Below are 18,827 nucleotides of genomic sequence, written 5' to 3'. Positions count from 1 at the left end.
AATGAAGAAATAAGGGAACAATTCTGCATGTGCCACCTGCCAATAAATGCTCGAGGGATGACAGTGGATGCTATCCAAAACATTAGCTCTGAAGGTTCTGCCGTTTTGCTGTAGCTAAAATTACTTGTGTTGACAGGAAAGGAAAAAGCCACAAGAGCTGATAAGAGCAAAAGATTTTCTATTTGAAAGGGACTCTTGAGGTGAAGCGTCGCCAGTGGTCTGTTCTCTGGTCCACTGAGGGTCTGAGGAGTTGAGGCCTGTTCACACTGCCATCAAGGCATGGTGAGTGAGTCCTTAGGTAAAAGATGCATGTGCCTGTGTCTTGTGGAGGAATTTTTCTTGTCTTTGTTCCTTTTACTTGCCGGGTCTAGTTTTTCCTCTGGTAGCCAACTCCCAGATGAAAAAAGTGCAATGTACTTAGGTAGAGAATTGTACTTAGGTTGGTACATTGGATTCACTAATGCAGAATTTAATACATGCTGAGGGAATTAAGAAATTCCCTCTTGGATCAGGTAAAGGCATCATCTGCTTTCTGAGAGAGGTATGCCGAGAGGTCTGGAAAGAAACAAAACTTGCTCTAATTCCTTAGCGAAGTAGGACAAGAAATGCTTGTGCGTGCCGAGTCTTTAGGAGATTAATTAGATAGCAGGCAGTTGTAGCTTTTGAGGGTCTGATTATCTTCTAAGAGAGCTCTGTGGGAGAAACAGACAAACGCTTTCAGGGAGAGCACGCAACATAAAAATGTTCTCCTGGGCTCAGCTTTACGGATTCTGGATTTCCTGAGTACCCTTAACTTACCAAGATAGCTGCCTCCTCACTGCTCCTTCAGCAGGAAATAGAAAAAATTTGTAGTAACCTTTGGAAGCTGAGTTTACTCCTTTTTTTGGTAAATAGTACTTGAGAACACATTTGCAGTTATTCTAGGTGAATGTAGAAGAGTGTTCTCCATGTGTCAGATTCGCTGGGATCTGTTATAGAACTGCTTTGGGTATTGGATCATTTATCAAGAATCACACTGTGTAGCCAGTGGAAGAAGAAGGGAAAATTATTTCATACACAATATAAGATGCTTTTCTGAAAGCAGAATTAATTTCTTATTATGTTATTTTCGTGCTCTGTATTTTCTTGCTAATTCAAGACCCTCAGGTATTTGGAATTTAGACTAAGTATTTATAAGCTATTCTAATTTCTGTATCCATTTTTCACAGCCTCTTGCCAAAAATAAAAATTAAAATAAATACTGACAACCCCAGGCTTTGCTTAGTGCAAACGTTTTTGTCTGTTATTCACAGCAGCAAAGCACACAAGATCTTTAAATTCTTTGGTTGTATTTGCAATGACGGAAGTTGTTGAGTTGAATTGCTCCAGAGTTGAACTGTTTTTATGAAATGTTAAGTTCTGATGTTTGCTTGGGCCCAAAAATGATCATTTCAAGAAGATCACTCCAGAAAGTTGTTCCAGTGGTGTTTTGGGGGAGAGGGATATGAAGAACCTGTGAAAAAAAGATGACAAGTAGATGGCATGTAGGTTTACAGTGACTGATTTGAAGCTGCAGCCTGTAGGATGTTTAAGTGCTGGCTGCTAAGAAACTGAAGCCTTTGAAGTTGTTATAACACTCCAGCCCTGCAAATACTGTGAAAAATAGTTGATAGAAAGATGTGAGCATATGGTAGATAATTATCCTGTGCCTTTTTCTGTGAGCAATTTCCCTGTGGTGGCCTGTGAAGAGTAGAGCAAAGTAGGGACTGAAACCAGATATGCCAGTTTCTAGGCTAATGCTGTAACCACTGGACCAGTTTCGCCTCTGTATTCATACAGCAGATAAGTGCTAATATCACACTGTGATCTTTCTCATTTACGGTAAAAACTTATTTTGGAACTGATTTTAAGCCACTGTAGGATGCAAGTTGTGTGCATGTGGTGTGCAGAGATATAAACAAAATGCAAATCTGTACTTAACATTATTCTTTATGATAATTCTGGATGAAAGATGGTATAGAAATGCATTAGCACTGTTACAGGCTTGGGAGGTTTTGTTTACTGACATTTTCTCATGAAAGTTAATTTCTTGCTTAGAAATATAGAAGTACACTAACTTAAAATAAGATCTTGCTGTTATTTCCTGTAGTATAGCCAGGAAAAACAGTTGCAATCTGTCTTCTTTAAAATCACATTCCTGGAAGATATTCTGGCAACCTGGGTATTTAAACACATTTCAAAGAAAAACAACTTCAAGTCAATTAGAAATTGTTACCGTATTTCATTTGTGATAGCGTAGAATTACAGTTCACTGCAGACATTGCCTGGAGTTATGAAATAAGGAATAACCTGTGGATGAGTCTGTGAATTAGCAGCTTTATGGAACATTGAGGCCCATTGTATTGTAAAAAAAAAAAATGGGGAATAGGTAGTCATGGACACTGAGTAGTTTGCATAGGTTCTTGATTAGCTTTTTTGGAAGGATAAAGGAAAGAATACAAAGCACAGAATGTTCCAGAACAAAATTTAAATGTGATTTCTTTGCCAGAAGTTGAATAGTACAGCATCTTTGGAAAGCTAAACTCTGCATGTCTTTGCTAATAGGTCTGAGAACTTTGTTGGGGGTTTTTCACTTGCCTCACCTATAAGACCTCACTAGAACTGAAAGTGCCAGGCTGCAAATTTTCCTTGTCTCTTTTGGAAATCCAGTTGGTTTCATTGCTGTGCGTTTAAATGAGTTACTGTTGAAATGGCTTAAATTGTTCTCTGTGGGTGGCCTTTTAACAGCTCTACTCTGCCTTTTATACCAACTTGAAGTGAATTCATTTTCTCAACTCTGGTCATGTCTGAATGTCAAAAAACCTTTCCCTATCAAACTGTTCATGTACTGTGCAGCCAATTTCTGTCAGCAGACAGGATCAGGAGCCAGGGAATTCACAAATTGAATTTGCAGCCTGACAAAATCTCTGGGGTTATACTTCTTAGTGAAAATCAGTGCTCCTTGGTGAGATTGTTTAACTTAATACCTGGCAGATTGTCAGAACTGATCTCCTGAATCACTTGGATTTCTCCAATGTAGACAGTTTGATGGACGCCTATGGTCTATTAATCTCTGTATAATAATTGAATACTATTTTTCCATTCCTATTGCCACACAACATGAGATAGAGGCCAAACTTAGTGAATGTGCATGCTATTGGTTGATCACTTTAAGGTCTAGATAACTGGTTTCTTGAAGACCTTGTCCTGAAACTGTGTTCTATAATAAAAAAGTCAGCCAGGAAAACTTCTGCCATGGAGCATTTAACTTCCTTGTGTTGAATTGCTTGCTTCTGGATAGGTAAATAGTTATTTGCCATTTTCTGTATGACAGTAGCTACAACTCTGTGGACAGTGATGCTTCTGGAGTTACTTTCTATCATATGGAAGTTCTCATTTCATCACTTTTTCTGCAGACTATTTTGAATTTATTCCTGTAGATCATTTTTCATTCATTCCCTAACTGGAAAAATGGGGTTTATCCAGTCGTCACAGATGAAATTACCAGACTTTTGTGTCCACAAGAATATACAGTCATCTTTGGATGCTACTAAACCTGCTACTAAAACTTGTCTATTTCCTAAGATGAGGCAACAATTGATCCTTCTGGAAAATGAAAGTTACACAGGTTGCAGTATGGCAAAGCCAAAAAAAAAAAAAAAAAAAAAAAAAAAAAAAAAAAAAAAAAACACAAAAAAAAAACCACCCTGAAATTAAAAACTGAAAGGCTGAAATTAAGATCTGATGCATGAAGTTACTCCTAGTGTTAGCGGAGATCATGGAGAGACATGCAAGCAGTATCGAGAATTGTTTCTTTGAGCCTCCACCTGTGTGCTCAGAAATGACAGGTACATTCTTCAGTGATAGGCTGAAAAAATGATGGTCCTAACCAACCTGAGTTGTGCATGTAGGCCACCGTGTGAGATCAGCATGAAATGAATGCAGAACTAGTTGCAGATGCAGTCTGGGTTGATTCATACTGGTATATTGTTGTGCAGTGGGCCACTTTCAGTCTAACTGGCTAACTATTGAGTAACTTAGGGAGTTTGCACCGCAGAGTTCATTTAAAGATATTTATTGGCAAACAAGGCAAGGGATTGTATCCAAGTCTGGATTTCTTTATTTTAAATGCATTAATGATTGTTCTGTTAAATTTTATTAACTCTCTAGAAAGCCTGCAGGAATCTTTAAATAAATCTTGAACTAAATTAGACAGGATTTATTGAGTGAAATATGTAACTTAGTCTGTCAATACCCCAGTCACTGTAATTATTTTTTTCTCTATAAAATCCATTTTATTCACAATTTTATAGCAAATTCAGAAAAGAAAAACAAAACCTATTTTCAGCAAGTATGTGATTTTGGTAAAATGATAACATAATAGTTTGTGAGCAAGGCAGAAGATTTTTATATAAGGCACAGAAAGCAACAAGTCTTTTTCTGTATACATAATTGTCTTGTTTTTTCTGTATTTGGGTTTTTCATATCTTCTTGGCTTCAGTGATCTGTCTGTTCTTATTCCCAGGATTTTTTAAAGTCGTAACAACTAAACCTCGTAATCTTGGAGTTGCATCAGATTTTAATACTTATACAAGATCTGAGTTTTGTGGCAGAACTTGAAGCCATGAAGAACAAACACCAGTAGCTCTGTTCTTTTCATGTTTTATGTCTTCTTAACTAACTCTTAAAAAGCTGGATTGATTAGAGCTAGAATGCATCCTTCAGGCAAACAGTCAGAAAATGAAGCATACAGGTTTACTGCTCTTTTTGCTCCAAGTTTAAGATTTTGCTGATTTCCAAGGTCTAATAGTGAATACAATACTGCATCGCTACAAAAAATCTTATTTAGAGGGTCCTTTACCTCTAAAGAAGAAGGTCATCTTGCTGTTGCAGGGACCCTGCTCTCGTCAACTAAAGTGACAAATTGTGTGTCCTCAGAAGAATCTCTATGATGCTCAAATTGTAGCAATGTAGACATTCTAAAAGGAATAAACTTGACAAATCAAATTCTGCCTTAGATTTAAACAATGTATTTTACAGGTAATTGCTTACTTTATCTTTGATTTCAAAAACAGAAGGAAGATTAAAGAAGGTGCTGTTTGAAACTGAGACCAGCATAGCACCTATTTTGACATCCTGTTGAAATTGGATTACCGTAAAGTTGTTTAAAAGTATTTCCAGGTGAATGACCCTAGTTCTTAGGGCAAATAAGTTACGTAAAAAGAAATTTCATACATAAACATGGCATTGTATTCAGTAGTGTTTGTATTAAAATTTTTGAGTTTAGATCTTGTGACAAGTACAGTCCTTCTGCAAAGTTAACAAAACGGATGGAAATGTAGTGGCCAAATGCCAAACAACATGCACTACAATAATATAATTCTAAAGCTAAAAACGTTTCATATAAATCAGAACTTGTGTTCTAGAAATTTTGTCTAGCCCTTGTATGTTTCTTCTTTCATCAGTGAGAATCTGTTATAATTTATGTATGTCCTGGGTGGGTAGTTGAATTGTTCTTCAGGTGATTTGTTTTTATAACCAGTTTTTACTTTGAAACTTGAGTTGCTGAATGAGAGGTATTTAGTAAGTATCCTACAGTCAAATCATTCATTTTAATTCCTGTAGCTTTAAGGCAATACAGAATAAACAGTGTTTTGATGTAATGTTCTTGAATTCTTTGAAAAGAGCACTTCTTTAGCTCTGTGCTGCACAAATGACAATGGATTTCCTCTTGCTCTTTTTTTGTTCTGTAGTGTAACGTTATTTAAAAAACAAAAGGTTCAGTTGCATTTAGGTCGGTTATTAAAATACTGTTGGTCATTTCCTTTGACAGAACATTTCTATTGTGTTATACCAATGTCATTAGGAGGAAAGGTTATTCCCACTTGTCTGGCTGATATCAATACATACTGGCATATTACATCCTCTGGCTTTCTGGAAATGTTTTATTTGAGCAGCAGCTTGGGAACAGGAAATTTAAGGTTATATGCAGTCTGGTTTCAGACTGCATGATAGAAAATGTGTTTCCTAGAAGATGCTGTCTACCTGACAGATTTTCTCCAGTATTTTGTAGAATTGGATAAATTTGAATGAGTTCAAGTTGCAAACAAATTTTTACCAGCTATAGGTGGCAGACAAGGTAGAACAAGGCTTTCAGTCACTCTTTAGTACTTGAGGAGCTTATATGAATTGCATTAGAATGTCACCAATTCACCAGTTCCTCTGGAATGTAGTTTACCTTTTAAGATATGGCAATGATGGCATTCCCATTTTGTAAGTGTTCCTGCTGTCTGAAAGAGGGAGAAACAGAGTACTTTTACATCAAGCCATGGTCAAATGTGAAGTCTTTGAATCTGGGGTAACTTTTAAAGGCAGAGACTCAAGGATAGCATTTTAGCCATGCTGAGCGACCCTTTATACAGAATCAGAGTGAGCAGGAAAGTAGGAATGTAGTTCAATCCTGTAGCTGTTCATCCACATAAAACACAGCAATACATACTTCCCGTTGCTTTCACTGACAAATTAGACTGGTATGTTTCAAGTGACGAGAAATGAGAAATTCATTTTGGTAAGATCTTAATATATATTACTTAAGTGGGAAAAACATATAAAGTTGTAGAAGGAGAAACTTTGAAATATTAAGCTGTCATACACATGTAGTGAAGTCTGTATAAAGCTATTCCATAGGGACATGTCTGAAGTCATCAGAAATAATAAAAGTTATAACCCTTTCTAATGGAAATAGGCAACTTAGATCAGACTGCAGGTAAATTTCACTGTAAAGCTGAAGCATGGTGCCTAAGTGAGTAAGTTAAGTAAGTAAGTAAGCAAGCCTAGTTAAGCTTTCTATCTGCCTTTGCAGGATATCGTAAGATAAAATTTATACACAAACTCATTTGTTTCTTTTCAAGCCAGAGCTGTGGAGTCTCACTTTGCTAAGATCCTGATTCAGTCTGAGCATTTTGTAAACCTCTTCATAAAGCTAAAACTAGCTGAGGTTGGAAGGAGCCTTCACATAGAGATCGCTAGCCCAGCTGCCTTGCCTGGGCAGGATCAGGCAGATCAGGGTGTCCAGGTCCTCGTCTAGTCAGGTTTTGAGATCTCTAAGGACAGAGAACAACTTCTCTGTGCAGCCTGTTCACTTGTGTTTGTTACTTGTATTTATTACTTCTGGTGTTACACAAAATATGCATTTTTTAATGAAATGTCTGCAACTTACAGGAAGAAGTAACATGGCATCTAACTACACAGAGTACATGAAATATGGATAAGAAATTTTGGGAAGCTACTATATCATATCATTGCTTCATTGTAAAATGCCGATATCTTTGCTAGTTCTGAGTTTCTTAATGTTAACTGTATAGTTCATGCGATTTAAAATTCTGTTGCAGCTAGTTTATTGTCAAATGTCTGTTTTATATACAACCTTCTAGTACCTAAATGGGCCCTCAAGAGAGCTGGAAAGGGAGTTTTTACAACAGCATGGAAAGGTGGGAGAAAGGGTAATGGCTTTAAATTGAAATTGGGTAAATTAAAATTAGGTATAAGGAAGAAATTATGTACTGTGAAGGTGGTGGGGCACTGGAACAGCTTGCACAGAGAAGCTGTTGATACCCCATTCTTGGAAATGTTGAAGGCCAAGTTGGAAGGTGCCTTGAGCACCCTGGTCTAGTGGAAGGTGTCCCTCCCCTGAACTACCTGATCTTTAAGGGCCTTACCAACCCAAACCTCTCCATGATTCTGTGAAGTGCAGATTTATTTTGTTTATGCTCAAAGCTCACTAAAAGCCACGTGATTGTGTTAACATGCTCTGAGGTTGTATCAAGAAAACCTCTTGAAGATCCAAGTGCAAAGCATATGAACACCTAAGCACTTTCAGTCAGTGCTGTCTCATGTCCTAACAGCATGGACTACAGGGTGAGTCCTCCTTCATCTCTCACACAGGTCCATTTTTGGTGAACTAGGTGCAACACTGGTCACAGTAGGTAATGGTTTCTAACACCAAATACTTCCTGAATAAAATTTACTGTGCACAGAAGATGGATCTAAGCCGATTATAGGAGTGGTAATGTTGTTAGTGTCTTACTGACACAGTTACCTTAATTGTGTTATCATTTTTATTTCTGTTATCTGTATTTCTTGAAATACATTGAACCTGTACTAAAAATTTCTGCCAGGCATATTAAAGAGACCTCTGTGTCTGGTGGCATTTGTGTTAAGGGGGTGAGTCAAGGTAATTCAAGTGAAGAGACAGTTAAAGTGAAATAAATCACAAGGTTGAGGCAAGAGAAAAGAACCCATTTTCTCTGCCACTGAGAATGTAGCCACTGGTTGAGATAATGGAGCAGAGCAGTTTCTGTGGTTAATTTGCCATATTCACTTGGTTGGCTGCTTTTTGGTTCAGTTGATTCAGTGCAAGCTTGTACTTACCTAGTTGTTGTGTGTTGTGTATCAGTTTTAATTTAATTCAAACTTTCCCAGTTCCCAGATGCAACAGTATAATTTTAGGAAAGAATAGAATGGTATTTTGAGCCTATATAATCCTAGTAGTAGCCCTGTTATCAGTTTTATGGTAGGTCTCCTATGTGACATTAAGCTTCTGCTCTTTCACCTGGGTTTCTTCCAAAGCATGTTAGAACTTCTGTATTTTAATATTATGGTTTAGCTTTGTGTCCTGGTTTGGGACAAATTTGGGAGAAAACTCCTGTATAGGATCTCTCTAAGGAAGCAAACCCAAGTGGCCCCTCTCTCTAACCGGTCTGGTAAAAAAAAAAAAACCTTCTTTGGAGAAAAGTGGAAAAAACTCTTTTACTAAACAAATGAAGTGCATACAAGTATAAAGAATGAATAATATGAAACAAAAAAACCTCTCCTTCTGAAGTGAGATGGCAAACTGAGAAAGTCCTTGCCGTGGGTGGCTCTCTCTCAGTCTCTCCTCAGTCCCAATCTCTCCGGCGCCGCTGGAAAATGCCGAGGTCCAGGCCCCGGTGGGCCGCAGGTGCAGCCCCCAGTGCTCCCCTGGGTTTTCAGTCCAGAGCAGGTTTAAACAGTTCCAAGAAAAAGGAAAAAAACAGTCCAGGGAACTTCTCTGCCCTAGCTAGCTGAAACTAACTAAAAGCAAAAAAAGATCTCTGTCTTGCAGTCTCTCCAAGCCTCAGCCGAACACCCCGTCCGCAGAAGAATGTGGAGGAGTCAGGCAGTTTTCTCAAAACAAACTCCGCGCTTCTCCTTGCTCTTAGAACCAGTCTTAAAGGCACAGGACTCAATATACAGCACAAACAGAACAGACCATTGGGGATACAAGCATCATAAAGTTACCCTAGGACACTTTGTCACAAGGGTTCCACATGCCTGTGTGCCTCTGGTGTCAGTATGGAAGGGGGATTGCTATCGTTTATTGCTGTAAACAACTTTGGTCCTTGTTCTTTTCTACTTGACAGAATTTAGCTTCCTGGAATCCTTCAAACCCTGAATGCCTCCTGCTTGTTGTGAAAGAGCTTGTGCAGCAGTATCACCAATTTCAGTGCAGCCGATTACGGGAGAGCTCTCGTCTCATGTTTGAGTATCAGACTTTACTTGAAGAGCCTCAGTATGGAGAAAACATGGAAATCTATGCTGGCAAAAAAAACAACTGGGTAAGCTCTTAATTCATCTAAAATGCTTTTAACAAATATAACTCTTGCTTCGGAAAACATAAACTCTTCCTGTGGTTCTCCATGCTTTCTGTTTCCAATGGAGAAAACTCCTATTTGACTTCAGCTCATTTTCTATACCCCCTGTTTTGTATGTTGCTGTATTCCATTACCTTGAACCAGAATTCCAGGTGAGAACTTGTGTTGAACCTGGTGTTCATTTGTCTGGTTTATAGGTGAAAACTTTGAAACTGTTGAAAAGCCTGTGCTGTGTTTAGAGGGCACAGTACAACATTAATGTGGAAGTTGGAGTTAGCTTTGAAGATTTGAGAGGCAGAATAACAGTATTGGTATGACACCCTGCCAGCCTACCAGCCTGCTTAGGGGTAGGATGTATTAGGGTGTGCTTCCACATTAGAATTGAGTTTATTTAATCGGTGCAGCTGCAGCTGCCACCATCTCTGTTACACTGATCTAAGCTGAGATGGGTTGTTCCAGGAGAGGAGAGTAAAAACTGGGGAGGAAAAACGAACCCAACTAATTTTCTGCAAGAGGAGGCAAGATGGACTAGAACAGTGACTTTTGTAGGGCCATGCTTTCATATGACAGTCAGACATTAAACTGGTTTATCTGTTTCCTGAAGTTATGTCCCATATTCCCTCATGGGAAATGTGCCATTCTGTATAGAAACACTCTGTGTGTACTATCTCTAAGATGTGGCCGTTGGCAATGTAGACATTTTGGTTATTGTGTGAATTGATGGGGTTTTTTTAGTCGATCTCTGCCACAGAGTAATAAACTGCAAAAATCAGGGGGGTTTCTGCTGGTAATATATTTTTCTTGGGAAGTTTGGCTATGTATAAGATATGTCGGGAAATATCTAATGGTGTTTATGATGGGTTCGTTTCCCTCTTGCTTTCGGAGATAGCATACTCTTAAGATAAACTGGCCTTCTGAAAAAGGTGCAGTCTGAAAATTGATGAAAATTCAGCACTCCTATTATCAACACCTAGAATTCAACTTTATATCGCTTCAATCATCCTTAAGTTACAGGTGATTCAAGGATGTTTACTTTACAACTCACACATTCATCTGTTTTTGTTTTTTTTCTTAGACAAGTCATCTAACTTTTTTATTTAAACCCAGATTTAATTTTCTTCAGCAAAGAAATTCAGACCTCTTTAATGCTTATAGATTAGAATATTTGATCAAAATTACCTTATTCACAGATGTTGTTGTCCATAGCTTGCATCACAAACAACTTGCTATATCTCTGAATTTCATCAGACTTGTTTATTGGAGTGCAGAGAGCTTTCTGAACTGTACTGAAATTTTATCATTATTTCTGTGAGTTGCAAAAATTCTGCTCAAGACTGTAGAAAACTAGGGGGTTTTGAGAGAAAAGACATAGCTACTCAAGCCTTTCAAGTCTTTTCTCATTCTTTGGTGGCCTAATAAAGAACTTTCTTTTCTTTAATTTTAAATGCTATTTTAATTAAAATATTCCAATAAAATAAATTTTAAATACATTTTGAGTCAAATCCTTTTCATATAGCAGAGCTATAGATTTTTCCATAGCATGTGCTTTTTTTCCAAGTCTTCATTCTCTGTCAAGAAGACTCTTGAGAGTCTTGAAGATTCTGTGAAGTTGGTATATGTGACAGAGGCTTGTTTCCTTGTGTCCTAAAACAAAGCTATGAAACTACCTTGTGTAGTTCTCTTTTCTGTCCTTTGCAACTGTTTTGTTAGCCTCAAGGATCAGCAAAATATGACTGTTTTTCTAAAAAAAGCAGGAGGTAAACAGCCTTTAATTTTCTCTGCCTAGAAGTCATTGAAATTCATGTTGCTGCTGTCTCAGGAATCAATAGTAGTTCAGCAGATTTCTGAAATACTCAAGTATGAGCCTTGCACAGTGTTATGAAAGCAATCATCTTAGGTGCCTGAGTTAAAATACTTGGAAGAGAAGGCCTGAATTCAGCACTCTGACCCACAATGGAACATTAATTTACTCTTATACCTTTGTTGCTATCTCCAGTTTCCTAAAGTGGAAGTCTCCAAGATATATGACAAACTATTATCTAGGTTAGTAGCTTCATGTTCGCAGAGTACCAGCAGATGCAGGAGCCCATTAAATACCTGTCAGGGATGTGGCCAGAAATTCATTGGTCTCAACCTGATGCCTGTATCCAGGTGGTTTGGGCTGGAGGGATGAGCACCATGGACAGGGGCTGCTTCCTGTCCAGCCAGAATATCTTTGGAAGTATTAGTTTGCAAAATAATCTTGATTGAATGAGATGAAAGACGTAGACTTTTTGGAACGGCTGATGATCAGAGCAGCATTGGTCAGAGGTCTTTCATCTGTTCAGTGGCCATCCCAGTTCGTCAGACTTGGTATTATACCAAGCCATCCTTATACCAAAAATAATTTTCTGGATTTTATGGCAAATGTTGTGTGTCATTTTTTGAAAGTCCAGAACAGGAGCACTATCCGTAATATCCATTTCACTCCGGATAAGAAGTGAGGACCCTTACTGTCATCATAGAAATCTACACGTTACACATGTGCAAGAAGACAGTGATTTTTCTGCATACATCAGTAATACAGCGTCATGCCGACAGAAGTTGGCATCTCTCCTCACAAGTAGTGTAATCAGGAAAGGTTTCACAGTAGGACTTTAATGTACACTCACTTTTTGTTGCATAGTGTTGCTGTGGGCAATTTCTTTGCCTATCTTCTGTGACTAGCAGTGACAAATTTTAAGGGCAATTCTTAGCTAACTGGCATAAGGGTGGATTACAGCCCAACATCACACAAACCCTTTTGGAATATGATATAACTTGAAAGGTATCACTGGGAAGATTTCAGTTGCATTTGAGATCTTGATTTTTCTTGTTTAGTGACTTAAAGTTAGAATGAGTTATCTCTAGTTTATGCCTGGTATATAGACCCAGAAACAGATTGGAACTGACAAATTGGTTAGCTTGTCTCAAATTATCCCAGATTTTTGTACTTAATTGCACAAAAACAATATTTAACTCTCTCTTAATGCTAATTCAGCCTGCCTGACAAATAGAACTGCTATGTTGCTACTTTATTGAACTAAAAAATAGTAATTAAAAAAAAATCATACAGAGGAAATCAGGCAGGCATTTGTTTTTAAAAAACAGTTAACTTCTTGCTTCATAACCAGGTGGACAAAGTCTGGTTTTAAGGAAGTGTATGAAACAGAAAGGAAATCCTTTCCATTTCCTTCTCAAACCCTTTACAAGAAAAAAAGTGCAATGTGTATGGGATGCTTGGCAGAATTTCAGTAAACGGTTGTCTAGGTGTTTAGAGTTACATAATCCTGAAAACAAATTATTTAAAACCTTAGACTTCAGCTCTTCCCCTCTAAGTTTATTCAGAGGACACTTTTGATACGTGCTCACCTTTCTAAACACAAATTCTCTTACATGTATCTGCAGCGTTTGTAAAGATGCCTCTGTTTTATCTATATGCTCTTATCAATTTGTCAGGTTTTTAGCTTTGCTTTCAGACTCTTTGCAGGTCTCGCCAGACCTTTGTCCGGAAATGGGTACAGCCAAGATACATCTATATTTAGGGTGTAACAAAATATAGTCTGATTTTTCGTCCTGCACATTGTTTTACTCTAAATGCTTTTTGCTGTTAACTTACTGGCAATGAGGGTTAGTGTTTTTTAAGGTGATTTTTCATGTGACACCTGTGAAATCTGTAGGTTTTGTTTTTCTTCCTCTCCAGTAGTTCTGTTCAGCAGTTTTGTTCTAATTCTCAACCCTTCTCTTTTGGGATGAGTTCTTACACGTTTTTCTGGATAGTATTTAATCTTCAGAATGTTTGTGCTCTCTTTTAGCTACCAGATCTCATTAGTGTTACCTTTTTTCCACAGACTGGAGAGTTCTCCGCTCGCTTCCTCTTGAAGTTGCCTGTTGATTTCAGCAATATTCCTACATACCTTCTCAAGGTAAAAATGACTGTCTAAGTTGACAGTATTTGGGAGAGAGTATGAATTACTGCAATCTCCTTACTAATTATTATGAGTTTTCTGCCTTCCTGCTCTCCAAGAGTTTGAAAGTTCGCTATTTCTAAGTCTGATTGGATTATATTTTGGAAAGGTGATGTTGGATATGCTGTTGTTTTGTGTGCCACTTTGTGGCATCTTTTATGTGAGTCTGTGGAATTTCATGGCTTGTCAGTGTTGGGATTTTTAATGAACAGTCTCATTTGTACCAGTAGTCTTGATAGTGGAAGCAGAAAAACAAACTAAATATACCATTTCTTTACACGGAATGAAAGCAAATTCTGGTTACTTGAACTGAAAGCTTCAGTGATTGCTTTGCTTCATTGTTCACAATTAACAGAAATTTGACCAGATACTTTTGAAAGTAGGACTATAGAGTATTTTTGTGAATTGGGATAAAAAAGCATTGATTTCTTTGCTAAGAGGAGAAATATAAAGAACAATTTCTGACAAAGTACCACCATGGAAGAATTTGAACTGAGTGTATTCTACAGCACAGGGACAGTCTCTCTTTGAAGCAGCTGCTGTGAAAGCCCATCATAAGGTCAATGTTACTGTATTTAGAGGGCACAGTGAGAGATCTGGTTTTTTCTGTCGTGACTGTCAGAATGAAGTGCCAGAACTTACACTGCAGACAAAATTTGAGTCAGTTCATGTTGCCAACACTCATCTTTCCTTTAAACCATGTGTCTGCCTTTTTTTACTTCTAAATATTTGGAAAGAGGAACAGTTTTAATCTTTAAAAACTAATGTGTTGAGATGAAATTATCAGAGTGGATTCCATTACCTCCTCTTCACCTTATTGTTAGAACTGTCTTCAACTATTGTTAGATCACAATTGCAAGTGTGAGTCTTCACGAAATAAAATGTCTCAAGCTACAAACCATGAAAATAAAGTCAGGCACAACTGTAATCTTGACTGAAATTTTTGGTTGCGGTTCGAGATTGTAATCCTATGATCTTTCTACCTTCTGTAGATTGTTTTCTGCTTGAGTGATGAGCTGCTTCTCAAAAGTATGCAGATACTTTAAGCAGCAGCTCTTGTCCCAGCTGCTGTCTTTCATTGGGCTTTATCTTCTCACTTGATAGGAATGTTTCTGCTCAGATGTAAGAGGGTTGGGTAAGGCCTTTTCGGGAAGGTTGGTGTAAAGCAGGACACAGCAACAGTTCACCTAGACTGCAGGATAGCTCTGATTTCCTCCTGAAAGATGCTGGGGAAAAAAAGAGGAATGAGAATGTATAATGTAAACTGTGCTGTCTGCTCCTGCCAGAACTCCCAAGTACCATATTTTTTGAGGAAGAATTTTAAATGAGTCAAGAATTTCAGGACAAATGCAGAAGGAATATGTTAAGTAGCTTCTTTTGCAGGGCTATCTTGTTCTTCTCTGTTTACTTTTTGGGAAAAGTTTTGGAAGGTGGCATATGACTTATGTCCCTGTCATGTAGGAACACCATGGTAGATGTTGTTTCTGAAGAGTAATGTTTTAAAGCATACTCCTCCTTACTGTAATTCCCAGTCATGTTCACTAAACATCTTCTCTAAACAAGGTTTGTACACTGTGGGTAAATCATTAGTGCTCCACAAGTCTCCTCCTGGAGCTTTGTTCATCCTGAGTACTGAGTGATTCATTAGTCTGAAGGAAAAAGTGTTTATTTTGCATGCATATGTAGCATGAGGTGAAGAGACATGAAGAGCAGGTAGCAGAAACTAAGTTTCCCAGTCTGCTTTTACTTTGATATTTCAGAAGTCTTACTGTCTTAGCTTCAGGGTTTTAAAATTAATGCTCTTTTGGATGTTATAGCCTGGATTTTTACAGCAGTGGATCCTTCTTGATGGGCAATGTGCTAGTAAAATCCTTAGTTTTCTTGATCAGGCTTCTACAGTGCAAGCTGACAAGTTAACTATCTGTAGTAGGAAAGTGGTATGTAGTCTGGCTGAGTAGCAACAGGAGAAGAAATACTGGTTTATTCCAGAAGTATTTGTTGAGAGTAGAAGAGTGGTTTGATTTAGGCTCCAGCATGGGTTATGACAGTGTGTGCTTTGTAGCAGGCAGGATCTTGTACCCTTGCTGCCTTTAGCTTCCCGTATTCTGAGCTAGATGAATGTAATTTCTTGTGACAGCAACATAAACAACATAAAAGCAGGCAGAATCATAACTACTCTGGTGTGATTTAAATAATTGTGCTCTGACTACTCCAAATTTGTAAAGCTATTAAGTAAAAAAGAGATTTTTTTTTTTTGGATGAGACTTTTGACATAAGTAGACCTTTAATGTATTGGAATAAAAAAGTTTATTTTTCATCATGGCTGCCATGCTGTGTTTGATGTTACCTCCTGGATTATGGTACATGATTAATAGAGCATCTATTGATGCAGTGGAAATAACTGTTAAAATATTACCCTGAAAGGTGGAAGAGCAATCAGTAATTGAAGGCTGTTAGTGCATTAACAGCTTAATGTTTTACTGCAGACTTCAATGTGTTTGAATTATGTTCTAGTCTTCAGCGAACCTTATAGTGTGCAGTAGCTTCTCTGTCATGATTTCCAAAGTTCAAACCTGTTATGCTTTCTCTGACATCTTCTTTTTTACGTTTAATTAATACTACTTGTGTTAAAATCTGGTGAAATATTAAAGACCATTATTTTTGCCTAATCTATCACTCCTAGTATCCCAGTGATTTCTAACGCTCTTCTGAAGTTCTTACTGGTGTCAGTAGGTAATCACACTACAAGCATGACTGTAAAGCTTTGTATCATAAGCCAGTACTCAGGTTTGATGATGTAAGCTGTGAGATCGGTATGCAGTGTTACAAAATCTTTGGGGTTGTTGAGAATACACTCTGGAATCATAGCATGTTATTCTGTCAACTTCTTACTGATTGTGGTGAGAGTACTTTTCCTATAAAGATTAAGAGTTTGAAGGGGTAGCATAAGTTGGATTGTTATGGACTGGATGTGCGAATTTGCCAGGTTATTTTGAAGGTATTCATGACACCAAATTTAAAATTGAATTCAAGTGTGTGTGCATTTAAAGTAAAATCGATGAGTATATTAAGAAGACTGAGGATAGTTAAAAGAGCAATGGAGAGTACGCTGTTTCTTCCTTTGAATTCTAAAATTGTAGCAAAATTTCTTCAGTTATTCCAGTAAAATTTCTTCAGATTTTATTTAGTTGGAAACAATACCCGTTATATTGTCTGCAGCAAAAAAATCTCTCTTCATAACTTCTCCTGGCGTGTTCCTTTACATTTGAAAGAAAAAGCATCATTTGTGTATTTTCTATGCTAAAGAGCTGTACTAGAAGAAATGTTGGCTTACACATAAAAAGCACATTCATTATTTTTTCTTTTAGAAAGTTATACTTTAATGGAAAGGTTTTTAATTGAATGTGGACCTTTGTATCCACTTTCAAATTGTTTTCTTATGCAAATCCATTTGATATAAGTGAAAAACTTTGTGTTGAAACAGCCACAGAATCAAGCTGATGGTTCAAACTGCTGCAAAATTTATTATGATAAATCTTTCATTAAGGTTCTTTTATTTGAAAAGAATGTGGCTTTGGCTCAGGAAAATCCTTGCATACTTTGCCTTTTTTTACAGTTGGATTTTTAATCAGCATGTTCATTTTGAATTAAATTCTTTTATGATGGTTGCAGCATTTTTAATTTTCTCCACAGTATTTTGAAAAGGGAAATATTCACTGTACATACTCGTTTTGAGAGTCAGTCTCTACTTCACACTTCTGCCTGTTTACAGATGCTGTGTATGCCACAGTAATAAGAAAGGTGATAGGCTCAGCATCTAAAATGCCTCTTTCAAATTTCCATAGAATTTTTTAGGTTAGAAAAGATCATGAAGTCGAACCATTAACCCAGCACTGCCAAGTCCACTAATAACCCCATGCCCGTCCCTAAGTGCCCCATCTACACATCAAATGAGCACTTCCACAGGTGTTCCACCACTTCTCTGGGCAGCCAGTTCCAGTGCCTGATCACTCTTTCAGTGAAGAAATTTTTCCAGTTATCCAATCTAAACCTCCCCTGTGCAACTTGAGGCCACTTCCTCATCTCCTGTTACTTGTTACCTGGGAAAAGAGACTGACTCTCACCTCATTACAACCTCCTTTCAGGTGTTTGTAGAGAGAGATAAGGGTCCTCCTTGAGCCTTAAATTCTCCACACTAAACACCCCCAGATGCCTTGTCCACTCATGGCAAGACTTGTGCTCCAGACCCTTCACTAGCTCCGTTCCCTTCTCTGGACACACTCCAGCACGTCGATGTCCTTGTTGTGGTGACAGGCCCCGAACTGGACACAGCACTCGAGGCGTGGCCTTGGCAGAGCTGAGTGCAAGGGCGCGGTCACTGCCCTGCTCCTGCTGGCCACACTATTGCTGATACAGGCCAGGGTGCCGTCAACCCTCTTGACTACCTAAGTACATTCATTCGGTGTAGTTTTGTTTCTTTTTTGCTAGTTTTGGTCAGCTTGGGGCGCGTACGTAATCATAATGACGAATCACTAAAAACCTCCAGCTCAGTAATGTACAGGTTGTATTTGTTTATGTGACGGTAGTGTGATTGCACGGTATTAGTGGATTTCCAAGTGTGTTGCCAGCGATGCTGTTAAAAATAAGACGTTTAGGTATTTTTCTTCTTATTTTCATGTGGGTTTTTAATGTTTTGACTAAGATGTTCCCTGATTAACACCACCTTCTTGTATCTGTCTTTTAAGGTCCTCATTTCCTATGTGTATGTACCTGCTTGTTGTGCTCTCAATAATTTAGCTAAATTAGGACTAATTTAGCTATGATGCTGTTACCAGCAGCCTTCCGATAATTTCTCAGTATTGAAGTGTAAAGGAAATACGTAAGGCAGACCTGTTTCTTTAGGTGCCTTTTTTTTTTTTTTATTTTGTGATGACCATTGTATTTAGTGCATATCTTTTAGAACTGAAATAAATAACAGACATTGTCTAGACTCATTGCCAGGGGCCAAACAGTTGTGTGTAAGACTGTCAATGGAAGAGGTTTATCCTCAAGTTCAAATTTAAAGATAAGAACATATTTGTGGGTTTTTTTCCTTAGTCTGATTTCATCATTTGGAAGTCTCTTAAAAGGCTTCACTGCAACTTTTGTTTAC

At 37.8% G+C, this 18,827-nt stretch overlaps 1 protein-coding gene across 3 annotated transcripts in view; it reads left to right on the top strand.

Moving 5' to 3' along the window:
- Positions 1-18,827, top strand: part of BABAM2 (BRISC and BRCA1 A complex member 2) — a 161,843-nt gene that overhangs the window by 40,105 nt on the left and 102,911 nt on the right. For all 3 annotated transcript variants that reach the window (XM_040059272.2, XM_040059271.2, XM_040059273.2), the window contains exons 5-6: positions 9,459-9,653; positions 13,559-13,633. In XM_040059272.2, the coding sequence (XP_039915206.1) occupies positions 9,459-9,653; positions 13,559-13,633 (270 nt within the window). The remainder of the gene's footprint in view (positions 1-9,458; positions 9,654-13,558; positions 13,634-18,827) is intronic.

Source organism: Hirundo rustica, chromosome 3, assembly GCF_015227805.2.
Source record: "Hirundo rustica isolate bHirRus1 chromosome 3, bHirRus1.pri.v3, whole genome shotgun sequence".
In the NCBI taxonomy this organism is placed as follows: domain Eukaryota; kingdom Metazoa; phylum Chordata; class Aves; order Passeriformes; family Hirundinidae; genus Hirundo; species Hirundo rustica.
This window is presented reverse-complemented; position numbering and strand designations above follow the sequence as displayed.